We start from the raw sequence: 12,778 nt of genomic DNA, 5'->3' as shown, positions 1-12,778 counted from the left end.
AGCCAGCAGATGTCAAAATAATGAGATAATGTTTTGGTTTGTTTTGGGGGGGGGGCACTTCATTTTACGTCCATATTTAGCTTTCCTGAGCAGAACATAAACATTTAAAAAAATTTTCTCAACACATTATAATGTAGTTGTAAGCAGCTATAATGTATTTATTTTAAGTGTTTCTTAAAATACAGTATTTTAAGCCATTATAACTTCTCTGATAAAAACTTTATATTATTACAACTATTGGTGCTCTACTATATTGTTCAACATTACCTGTTTATGCACCAGCCTTCTCTCATGGTTGTCCAGAGGAGGAGTAATCGGCCCAGCTGTTGACAAAAACGTTTACTAACTGCTGACATTATAGTGTGTTGCAAACCATTTACTAAGTCTCAATATACTGTTCATAAATGCTAAATAAGGAAACTTAAAATAAAGTGTAAGTGTTTTTTATAATAAGCACGAAGACAACAACTGACAATTATTTGTTCCGGTGGTTCATTTTGATCGATCAATTCATTGGTTGGTCGATAAAATGCCATTTTTGTTATTTTCGTGTGCTGCACACCAGGTGCCCGACCCTCATGGGTTTATAAGAGTAAAAACTAGTACAATTGCAATGGTCAGCATTTGCAATTAAAAAATAATAAAGTGAAAAAAGAAAAAGAAAGAAAAGAAAAGAAAAAAGAAAGAAAGAAAGAAAAATAATAATAATAATAAATAATAACTATCTATTCACTCCTGTATAGTGGGGGGTTCAGGAAGTAACCAATGCCTTGTGAGCGCTTTTTTGGAGGCAGAGGTTAGGATACCAAACATATATCTATCAGAGCGCTTTGCCTGAAAACCAACGTGTCCTAAGAAAAGTGTGGAAAATTGCAAATACAAGTTCATTTTGAGTATGTTTTTTAATGCTTTGTGAAATTCTGTCCAGAAAGGTCTAATCACTGGACACTCCCAGAATACAAGCCACTGTTTGGCTTCCTGAAACCCACACTGTCCCCAACATAGCGTCCCCTCCAGTAAAACGTGCCTTCTGCTCCTGTGTGACAAAAAAACCTATAGAACAGTTCCACCCAAACTCACGCCACACATGTGAGTTACTGCATTTCCATTGGAATTTACACACATCCAGCTAGTCCTCATTTGATATTGAAAAATGACCCTCTTTTTCCCCAATTAAATATCTTTTTAGTGAGTCTCTCATCATGTATCATCATAAGTCTATTCTAAAGCCAAAGCATTTATATCTGATGTTTAGAGGTTCCCATCTCATATATCTCCACTAATGGCCAAAATTGGAGTTAATGCACTGAAACCCAAAGGGACTGAATAGATCAATGATGCACAAACGCTATTAAATCTCCAGTGATATATAAGAACAGTGGCAGTGGAGTGGCAGTGAATATTTGGCACTTTTGCCTGATAAATGACTTAAACAATTATTTGATTACCAAAATATTGGACCATTCATTTCTTGCTGATCACTTCCCGGCTAATCATTTCGAATTGGCACAGATGAGATGTGCGCACACACACACACACAAACACAAAGCCAAAGTCAGGGAAGCATGTGAATCTACATCACTGGATTGTTTCTTGTTAATAATTAAGTGATTAGGAGTTGTAATTCGCCTTTAGCGCACTGTTCACTTTCCCCTTAGCTTTCCTCATGTACTTTCATTTTGGTTACTCATTTCCTACATTTACTAGAAAAAACTTAGAAGACAGGCAACAACAGACAAGCTAATTAGGCTTCTGCTTTTGATTTAGCTACAAAATAATAGATTTTTAAGGAAGTAGAACTTTCTGACTCTGAGGGACTAAAATGAAAACATCATGTTTCCTATTCATTTTATAAGTTAGGTTTGTTTTTCTTAACTGACTGATGACTCACTGTCATATCTGACTTGTTATCTCTGGTAATGAGAAAAACACAAAGCAACAAAATTGGCCCATTATTGCTTTGAATAGTAAACTCACAGTGCTGTATATTTCCTGCTGAATATTTTCTCTAATACCTACATTTTGCATTAATGTTGATTTCTCTACTTTCACCATACACTACCTCCCTACAGACATTTGAATTAATGCACCAGAGCATGTTTAATATATTATAAGATACCATTAATGTATTCAGAATTCTCATGTATGCAGGAAAGTCTTTTGAAATGTTTTAAATATTTAAATACATATAAACGTCACGCCGCTTTGCCAACAAGATAATATTATATGAAAGAATTTAAAATTTTTCTGTAAGTGTGAAAGCCTGAAGTGAACCCATCTTTCTTCCTTTGGTATTATTAACACGGGTGGATGCTGTACGGTTCTATTGTTTTGAATCTTGATGAAGCTCCTGGTTATGTAAGTGGATGCTGGAACGGGCTTGTTGAGTCGTGTTATGCGGTTATGGATTAGTTGACTCCAGGCTTACTGTTACAGTGTATGGAGGGGACATGTGCTCCTCCTCTCCCCACAAGCTGTTTCTGGAAACAGGAGCGGCATATGTGGCACCCTCTGTTGGTGTAATCCTGGCCGGTGCATCCCTCAGAGATGTTCCCGAGCAGAAGCAGGCTTTGGGATATGATATGATAGATATTTTATAGCATTCATTCCTGTCACAGATATTTTACTGCTCTTGTATCTCTTGTTCTCTTTTGGTCTCCGTCCCCTGATGCTATCAGCCTCTCAGTCAGTGTATGCCTCTTTTATTCGTCTTTCTCCTGCACCCTCAGTCTCTTTCTGTCTCTCACCTGCTCCAGAGCTGTGCGCGCCTCTCCTCTCTCCTCCTGAGCTTCAATGTAATATTCATGATGGCGTTGAACTGAGCTAAAGGCGTGCAGGAGACACCCAGAAGGATCTGGAAAAGCTTTTGTTACCTTTGTAGTGAATGCATCACGAGGGAGAGAGAAAATAAATGTGTATTGACTCGCAGAATATCAAATGTTATTTGGTCTTTCATTGCACTCCCTCTGTTGAGTGACAGCTGTTACATAAAGCCCCATGATATGCATAACATTTACGCAGTGAGAAGAGTTGGTAGGATCTTATTCTTTTTCCAAAGTAAAAAAAAAGTAATTCATACTAGTGCACCGCTATTAATGATTGCTGATTTTCCAAACCCCCAATGGAGGAGGACCCAGAGTGTGTATGGATGACTTCCCCCCTAGGCCACCTGATAGAGACAGAGCACATTTAAGTCCCGCCTCCTCTGGCAGGGAAAACATTTCTGACAACATGTCAGACACTTAGGCCACGTTTAGATGAGAACGGCCCTACTAAAAACAGAAAAGTCTTTCCTTTGCGTTTTAAAAAAAAAAAAACTGCATTCATGTGATAACATTGTTAAAATGGTCTTCGTGTACACGGATCCACATAAACAAGTGAAAATGCTGTAGTATGCATGCCAGGCCAGTAGTTGGCAGTTTAACTTTGTAATGGCACTCCATAGAGAAACAACACGTGCATGCACAAGGTGCGGATGCAACGTCACCATTCTTACAGGATCCGTGCATTGCCAGTTTACACGGCGACAGAAAGGGTTGCATTTTTAAAAGATTACACTCTGGAACACAGTCTCAAAAGTTTTTTTGAGAAAACTATTTCTGGCCCCGAAAACACTGCTGTCGTGTGAACAAAAAGGCCAAACCACAACAAAAGTTTAACGTCTCATGCATGAAGCATTACTGTGTAAACGGCCCCTTCAGTGGCAGCTACTGGCTGCAGCAGTCTCTCTCACTACCGGACTAATTTCAAGTCTTGTTTCAATGAATCACTAAGACACCAAAAAAAAGAAAAATAGTGTTTAGGTTGAAAAATATTAAAGTTACCCTTAAAATAATGTTTGGATTAAAGCTTGTTTGGCCTGCCTGTATTGGTCTACCTCCTCTAAGTTCCCTGCAGTTGAGCATAGCTGTTGTTTTATTGCTAACTGTTTGTCAAACACTTTGTATTGGTGAACAAACCATAAAGTCTGACTGTGAAGAAAACACAAGGACTGTCTCTGTTATGTAGTGGAGCTCGATATATTCGGGTTTGCCCTGGGCCACTTACAGAGAAGATTAAAAGGTGGTTTGGTTTAACAACACTGCTATATTTGTGCAAATATCAGGGCCCGCTCTGCAGCCTCTGCAGCCACCGGCCAACTCCTGTCTTGGAGGCTTGTTAGTGAGAGGTGGACACCACACTGATTGTCGAGGTTTGGTTTCATGTGATGCAGGTAGAAGTGGACCTGCTCACTGTCAGCCTTGTCACTGGTCACAATGTGCGTCAAGGCCTCAGTGACAGTCACACAGAAGCTGAATCATGTAGTAAACTCTAGAGGACGTTTGACAGACTGTGATGTTGAATTGTATATAGCGCTCGGGTGGGTTGAGTGAAGCAAATCACTGCAGCGCTCGCCTGGCCGGGCCAGTGTCAGACCAAGTAATGCAAACCAGGCCAATGATGGAAAAGCTGCACTGTTTTGTGGAGAGGCTGCTAGCTATGCTGACTGATAAGTAAATGCAAATAGCTTTAGCCAGTGTTTAGTTTGTCCATTCTGAGCTGCTGTAGAAACATGGCGATGCAACATGGGGAACTCCATGGACGAGGACACACTCCCTATGTAGATATATATGGTAGCAAAGGTAACAAAAATGCAACTAGTCTTATTATTAGGTGATTATACTCTAAAGAAAACATACTTTTTATGATATTCAGTTTCTGCCAATATATCCTCCGACATCCTACACACTACACCTTTAAATGTTTTTGAGTGAAAAGGGTCTGTTGTTGGAAAAAGCAAAAACTCCTAACAAAACCAGGGTCTCATCTTGTTTGCTCACATAGCGCTTAAGCAATTTAAAGAAACATTTTCTGTGCCAAATGGCAAAGAAATGTTTGAGATTGAATCGCTCACTGCAGTACTCCTCAATCCATCCATCTGAGCCTGAATAAGTACCTGAGTCCTTGCTCTCTGAACCTCTGTGTGCATGTGAATTTTGTTATGACAGCTCGAGCTGTGGGGGGAACGCAGAAGAGGAGTCGAGGGGATGCTCTGCTCTGTTAGGTATGCAGTTTGTCTGCGGCACATATCACCCTGTAATTTCGCTCTTACTCGCTTTCTCTCGCTGAAACGTCTCTCAACACCCCCTGATGTCTTTCGGCACCATTAAAGACTGCAGCATTACTGTAACAAACTGCAGTGTGTGAGTGTGGGCAGCTTGTGTGTGCACGCAAGAAGATCTCAATTCCTGTTGTAAGACTGTGCATGAACCCACGAAGATACAAATAAGGAAACGTTATACACATACATTTCTGCTTAAAAGGTCTACAAATGAGAGCAGCATGCAGGTCTTTAAAAATGCAGATTACACGGGTAGCAAACTAGAATAATGCTCAAAAGCCTACACCCTGCTACACAAACAAGCAGCATTCAGGGAGGAAACATAGCAAGCAAGTGTTTAGGGGATAAGGAAGTGGGGAGTGTGTGTTTTATTATTAATGTGCAATGCACTCTGGATAATTGTGCAGTCAGCTTCTTTTTCCAGGTCTTCTGCTGTTCTGCAGCAACATCACCTCAAAGGAGAACCTAATCCAAATTGAAGATAAGAGAGATTTTACCCCTTGGGCAAAAACTGAGAATGAGGAGAGCTTAGTTAAAAAAAAATCAAAAGAGGAAGAGAAAAGGCTGCATGGGCTTTCTTTTTTTTTTTTTCTTGTGCTGCAGCATCACCTCAGAGAAGACTCTCTGTTAAACTGAAGATGAGAGAGACCCAAATTGAAGATGAGAGAGATTTTACCCTTTGGGCAAAAACTGAGAAGGAAGAGCAGCGAGTTAAAGTCTAATATTCCCACTATTTAAAATCCAAGAAGTGTGAGAGACATCCATATGTAGCGGAAACAAGTAAACTAAGTGAACAGGAGGAAATCCCAGGCAGTTTATGAGCACACTTCACATTATCAGAGCAAATACTACACTCTAATAATCTGTTGCTGTGCTTGTTTACTGCTATTTTTACTGCTCTTCCTCTTGCACTCATTGTGTCTAGACACTTATTTCCCACCTAAGGGAGGGGAATGAAAATCAATGTGATAAATGCAACAGCTACATCTCCAGAGAGGAGGGTATTCAGGTGGAGAATTTTTTTTTAAAGCATTTGAAATGATCGTTCTTCTTTTTTATTTCTCATTTCCCCACAAAATCTCGTTATGCCTGACCTCATTTGTTACCCCCAAACTCATTTATTTTCTGCTTCCCTTTTGTTCCTCCTCCCTCATCCACTTTCCTACCTAATGTTGACAACTCTCTTGTCCTTCTTTCCCCCATCCTTCCTCTCCCTAGGTGTCTGCCTGGTACTGGGTTGCATGATCTATCCCGATGGTTGGGACAGCGACGAGGTCCGGCGGATGTGCGGAGAGCAGACAGACAAATACAGCTTGGGGGCCTGCTCAGTGCGTTGGGCCTACATCTTGGCTATCATGGGCATCCTGGATGCTCTCATCCTCTCCTTCCTGGCCTTCGTCCTGGGGAACCGGCAGGACGGACTCATGACAGAAGAGCTGCTGGCCGAGAGCAAGGGTGAGAATGTACTAATGTGATTTTAAAAAGTGATATTTTATTGATCTGCTTTGGGAAATTCACTCTTCGCTTGTGCACTGTGTTTGAAGTCAGAGTCGGGTTCAGAGTAGCACTCCAGGAGCATGTTGGGATTTAGTGTCTTCAACAGGACTGCTTCTTGCCAGCATGTTAATTTAAAATACTTGATTTTGGCTTTAGGAAGCTTCTTTAATGATACGGCTACCTATTCTTAGAGTTTATTAACCTGTTCAGATCCCCCGTTCCATTTCAATGGACAGAACTTTTCTAGGATGTCTAGATTTACTACTGTCACTCAACTCTCCCGACTCACAGACTTATTTTATGGGATGTCTGTCAGCCAATCACAGTGTTCCACCTCATCTAAAGTGGACTGCAGTGGAGCCACGCCCCCTTTTTTAACAAGCATTGCCGACTGTGAGGAAAGCAGGAGGCGCAAGGCACATTTCAGTCTATTCTCCATGTAGTATAAATACATAATTTTTGTTTTAAAAACTTTTAAACACCAGATGTTATATTACTTATACATGTCAAGAAATTACATGAAAGATTGACAGCTTTTATTCAGGATTATTAAATAAATATCGTGGATCTGAACGTCAGCGTAAAATGAATAGGAAAAATAAGGTTTATGTGGGGAAATACTGTTCAGATTTGACTTTCTAATGATGCAAGAAGCTTTTATTGTATCTTTTTAAGTATGTTCACAGAATATTCATCTGTGAAGGTTTTCCACGGACTAGTTTTGGGAGGCACTTGAGAAATTAATGATATTTTGAGTCACAATGACAAAAATTCAAATCTCTCTATATATATGCAATGTGCTACAAAGCATCACTTTATTTATTAATATAAAAAAAATATTTTTGAAAAATAATCTCAATTTCTTTGTCCAAAAAATGTCTGTTTAGACCACTTATTGTCATTTTCATTTTAGAGAGATTTTTGCATTAATATTCTTTGTCTATTGGAATGGACAGGAGAAAAGAAAACAACATATAATAAAGTGTCAAAGTGTCCTGGTATTACTATTATTATTATTTTGCAATCAATTTTATATGAGAAATCCATAATAAACATAATTGGGTTCTGAACAGGTTAAGTACAACCATAAATATTGCTCTAACTGTTAACAGTAGATGTATTTAGAACTGGAAACAGATTCCCCTGGATTTGTAATTATTTTAAAGGGGCAGTTCACCCCTTTGGGCAACACAAAAAAAGTGCCATGTAGTTCCATTATATTTCAGAGAAGGCAGACATCTCTGATATCTCAACACTCAACTCACACCAAAACAATCTAGATTGATAAATAACACTTAAGGTAAGAAAAAAATACGCACTATTGATTTTGGGGTGAACTGTACCTTTAAATCATGTATTAGGTTATATATCTCAGTCACTGATGTGGAATCAGTGCTTTTTTGGGTTTGTTTTTTTTTTTTTGGCTGAGTGGTAGTGGACAAATTGCTCTCAAAGTGCACTCTCAATGCAATTTGTGCTATAGTGGGCTGGCAAAAGCATACACTTAAAGAAAATGAGAATACTTTATGGCTTAAAGTTGCTCTTTAAGAACAGACTCCACATTTATCACAACCCCCATGACTTCCTACCAGACTGAAAACAGAAAGTGTACTCTCATTAAGGCAGTGATAAAACATACAGTAGTCTGGCAAACTTTATTATATAAGCTCTTTTATTTATGACAACTGAAAGTTATGTTCTGATGTAATGAGCTTTTGATGAAGTCTGTATAAAAATAAATTTAGGAAGTTATAAATGAATTTGAACATAGGCAAACAGACTGCATGCGCCAGCTTCTGAATAACAGCTTTGACGCAAAAAAAAAAGATGTGCAGACATCATTGGACTTGCACATATGTATTGCCTTGCTGGTCTCACACCCGCTCAAAGCACTTTTACACTACTTGTCACTTTCACCCATTCAAGCGCACATTCGTACACTGGTGGCCGAGTCCAATAAGTGGACGACCCTCTCTACCTCCTGAACCACAGCCGCTCACAAACATCAATAACGTGCACTCATTTTAAGCCCTCAACTACCACCCCTTTTACTGTCCACACACCTAAAAAACAGGCCTACATAAAACACTTACGATTCCTAACTGAATTTAAGTGATGATGATCAAATTGATCAATTGTTTTTTTTTGTTGGGTGTTTACAGAGTCACTACCACCATCAGACCTCACTTTCATGCCACAGCCATACCCTCCACACTCTCAGGGGATGTGATGATTTAGTCATGGTAATGGCCTGGCCTATATGCTGGAGTCCATGCATATGTAATGTCTGCATTACATCGCAGGTGTACACAGTGAGGTACTGTGAAAAGGCCTGGGTCCAGGTATGCCCCTCCAGAGGGAAATGGGATTAGTTTGTCCATGCCCTGTAGACTGTAATGGAATCAGACAGGCATGGGCAACCAACAACCCATTAAACAAAAGTGTGGAGAAGGGATGAGAATGAAGGAGAGAAAGGGACAAAACAACACATATTTTAAAGGGGCTAAGGAGCTGGGAATGTCACTGTCTTATTACAGTAGAAGTAATCATGTAACGTCTTCATGGTGCCGTGTTTAATCATCTGCATGTAGCTGTTAATATCCTCTACTACAGAGTGCTATGACCAACTGTCAGAGGAGATGTAAGTGATTTCTTTTTTCTCATCTCAAACTGCAGTGACCTTCAAATGACAAATATAAGAAAAAAAGACAAGTTGGAAGATTTCCAGACAATGTCATAGCAGAGGAGAAAACTAAATTGGGGCCATCAGCAGTTTTGCCAGTAAATAAACAGCCTTAGTGTCGTACTGATGTACCATTCCTTACTTTAGAGATCTGGAAAATCTGCCATTTATGAATAATTCATCACAGCTCTATAGTCTTTTGCCAGTCAGCTCATCCTTGGTGCCATCTACTGGTGCTACTGTGCAGTGCAGCCAGTCATAGTGAGGGATGCATGTGCTTGGCAATGCGTGAACATGGGGGTCTATTAATAGCATGACCTTGAGAACCCTGTTGTTATATATTTTACTCTGTGTTTCTGTTTTTGCAGAGGGAGGCAACGCCTAACCAAATCTTTAGGTAAGTAAGGACATACCAGAACCAGCATCTTGATATCTATATATATATATATATGTTGATTAGTCAGTGTATGACATTATGTAAGCAATCATGCATGTGATTTTTCTTTCATATTTGATCTCCATGAAATGTCATTTGTGTCCCCATTTGCAGTATAGCAGTGTTAATTCAATGTAATTTAATTTTCATGACAACTCCTCACTGTCTGCCTCCTGTAGACTCTATTCAGCCAGCAGTGGAAGAAGAACTTAGATCTTTAACTTAAGTAAAAGCAGCATAATGCAAAAACAAAACAAACAAAACAAAAAAATACACAGAATATTCAAAATCTTACTCATGTAAAGGTACAGTATTATCAGCAAAATGTTATTCAAGTTACAAAGTAAAAGTTCTTGCTGAGCAGCAGAATGGCCCCTGGCTGTGTTATATTTTATAATATTTAATCATAATTGCTGATGTAATATTCTGTAAGAATTAATGTTGTAGCTGGTTGGGTAATTTTTCTTACTTTAGACTTCTAAGTAGTTTTATCTATAATGATGTCATATTACAGTGTATGAGTTTATAGGTTATATTATGTGAACATTTTTACCAATGAAGTAATGAGATACTATAACTGTCAAGTAAATGTAGCAGCACAAAGACAGGCAACAGTAAAGATACATTGATAAAGCATAATAATAATAAATAATAGGAGGTATATAAAAAAATAGAATAGAATAAAAAATAGAAAAACTATACAGGAACATATGGAGACAAAAATTGCAAGGTAAAGTGACTGCAGTAGTGTTGATCAGAAGCAGAGTCTGTGTTACAGTTTAGGCCAGACTGATGATGTGATTAATTAATCAGTGACACTTAGTGTTTGTCTTTATTAATATAGAGATAATAAATATAATATATGATATAATGCAAAAAAAAAAAATTAAAATAGTATAAATGGTGGGAGAAGTACACACATTCCTCACTTTAATAAAGGTGCTAATACAAGTTAAAGTCTTACATTTATAATGCTATTTAGAGGTATACTCTGATTTTCCTAAAAAACAATTTATAGTATAATAGAGAGGTAATCCCTCTGAATCATTACTTATGACCCACTTGAAGTGTGTGGTCGTGTATTTATCTGCAGAGATTTTAAGAAAAGGTAGTGACCAAGTAAGAGATGAGATGAGTGGATCCGGGGTCGGCTCTGACCTTCACTTTTGTTAGTGAGCTTGCTTACAAACAGTAACCAGCATACCTGGATAGTATACCTTTAAATAAAGGTACTTGTACAAAAATGTAAAAATACTCCATTATGAGTAAAACTGCTATACTCAGGTAAAAAAATGGAAGAAACCTCAGGAAGAGCAGCTAAGGAGGGATCCATCTTCCAGGACGGATAGACATGCAATAGATGTCGTAAATAATAATTAAAGTACAGTAAATGTGGTAGAGGTTTAAAGTAGCATGAAATGGAAATTGCACTACAGTAGCTCAACATTGCCCTGTAGTACAGCACTTGTATACTTAGTTACTTTCCACCACTCCATTAAGAACTCACAAACGCATCGTTTCTCTCCTTCTCGTTCCTTCAGGTTCCTGAATTTCCCTGTGTCTGTTTTCATGAAGTACCAGTCAGCCCTCAACATCAGCTCGGAGGAGGGAGGCCATCCCAGTCTGTGACGGAGAGGAATACTACGGAACCAGCCAGCCTGCCTTTCACACCTTCCTGCCAAAATCCTAGTGTAACCTACCCTCAAACTACATCCATTTTGCTTGCTGACCCTACATCATCCCCAGCACTTAGATGGAGCCCAATGCACTTCTATCCCAGTGTGTCTACAGACCTAACCCTTGCACAACATTGCATAGACCATGGCAGGGGCGGAGACTGTTATTCTATTGAGAAGTATACGGACTACCCACTACCTACCTGAGAAGGCACAGGGTTGACATTGTACACCTGCAGTACGAGCACAGACACAAACACACGCACCCATACGCACAAACACAACTACCACACACACACACACACACACACACACACACACACACACACACACACAGTACACTCAAACAAAACATCGACAAACTCTGTAATTACAAGTATTAAACTATGTTAACACTTAGCCGTGTGTACCACCGTCAGAATGTGTGTCATGTTTTATTTGTGAAAAGAAGAAAAGTGCTCATTTTCAGATAATATCGGGTTGATGTAAATCTATTGTGTTTCATATGTAAAGTTTGACAATGAAATGAAAGTTTTAGTTTGCTCATACACCCCTTTGTTCCTCTTCATTTACTAGAAGAAAAAAAATTAAGATATTTTATAAGAATATTATCATCCAGACGAGAAAAAAAAACTTGTATTAAAAAGTATGTACAGTAAATATTAAAGATGTTCTAGGAATTTTAACTAAATCCATTAAATGCCCTGCTAGCTAACTTTGCACAGCGCTTCAGTTTGAGGAGAAATTTAATATTTTATAGTCTGTGGTATCTACACTGTGATGGGGGCTATTAGGACTGTGTGCTGCAGGACTCGTAGCTGCGGTGTGAGTGTGTATGTGTGTGTAGGGAGGTCTGTGGAGGTGAGCGAGTGAGTGTGAGTGCATGCATATGTGAGTGTTCGTATGAATGTGTTGTGTGCAATCGTTGGGCTAGAGAACCAATATGCCAGCCTCACACACAAATGTCCTGTTGTGTAGCTAAATTTGTCTGTCTTTGTCTTTCTGTTCCTCTCTTTGACTCCCTTTGTTTTGTTGGGACATACAGGGTAACATGATGGAGTTGCAGTATTATGTAAAGTGACTGGAGTGCCTGAGGAGTTAAGTCTATAGGGTAATGGATCAGTAAGGCCTGTCCCAGCGTCACCTGTGGATATGTTCCTGTGTAAATAGATATCTATAGGTACCAAAAAATTAGCAGATATGGAGAAGGATGTTAACCTTAGAGCAATTAAAGAGATTCCTTTAAGAATATATGAACACTTAATAAAGGTTTTCACTGTAAAATGCTGTTGTGATTTTTTTTTGTTCGTAATTTTTGTTAAAGGGGCCCTCCACTGATTCCCAATGGGAAGATAACTTCATGGTTAGTATTCAGCCTGTGAACA

General features: G+C 38.9%; 1 protein-coding gene across 1 annotated transcript in view; it reads left to right on the top strand.

The window, feature by feature from the left end:
- The window catches only part of LOC121950334 (LHFPL tetraspan subfamily member 3 protein-like), a 32,049-nt gene extending 19,372 nt beyond the window's left edge, over positions 1-12,677 (top strand). Inside the window, exons 2-4 of the mRNA XM_042496292.2 lie at positions 6,320-6,556; positions 9,650-9,678; positions 11,259-12,677. Coding sequence (XP_042352226.1) covers positions 6,320-6,556; positions 9,650-9,666 — 254 coding nt within the window. The 3' untranslated portion in view covers positions 9,667-9,678; positions 11,259-12,677. The remainder of the gene's footprint in view (positions 1-6,319; positions 6,557-9,649; positions 9,679-11,258) is intronic.
- Positions 12,678-12,778: the final 101 nt, after the last annotated feature.

The sequence above is a fragment of the Plectropomus leopardus genome, chromosome 7 (genome assembly GCF_026936395.1).
Source record: "Plectropomus leopardus strain MGB_pleo_1.0 chromosome 7, ASM2693639v1, whole genome shotgun sequence".
NCBI classification, from domain to species: domain Eukaryota; kingdom Metazoa; phylum Chordata; class Actinopteri; order Perciformes; family Serranidae; genus Plectropomus; species Plectropomus leopardus.
This window is presented reverse-complemented; position numbering and strand designations above follow the sequence as displayed.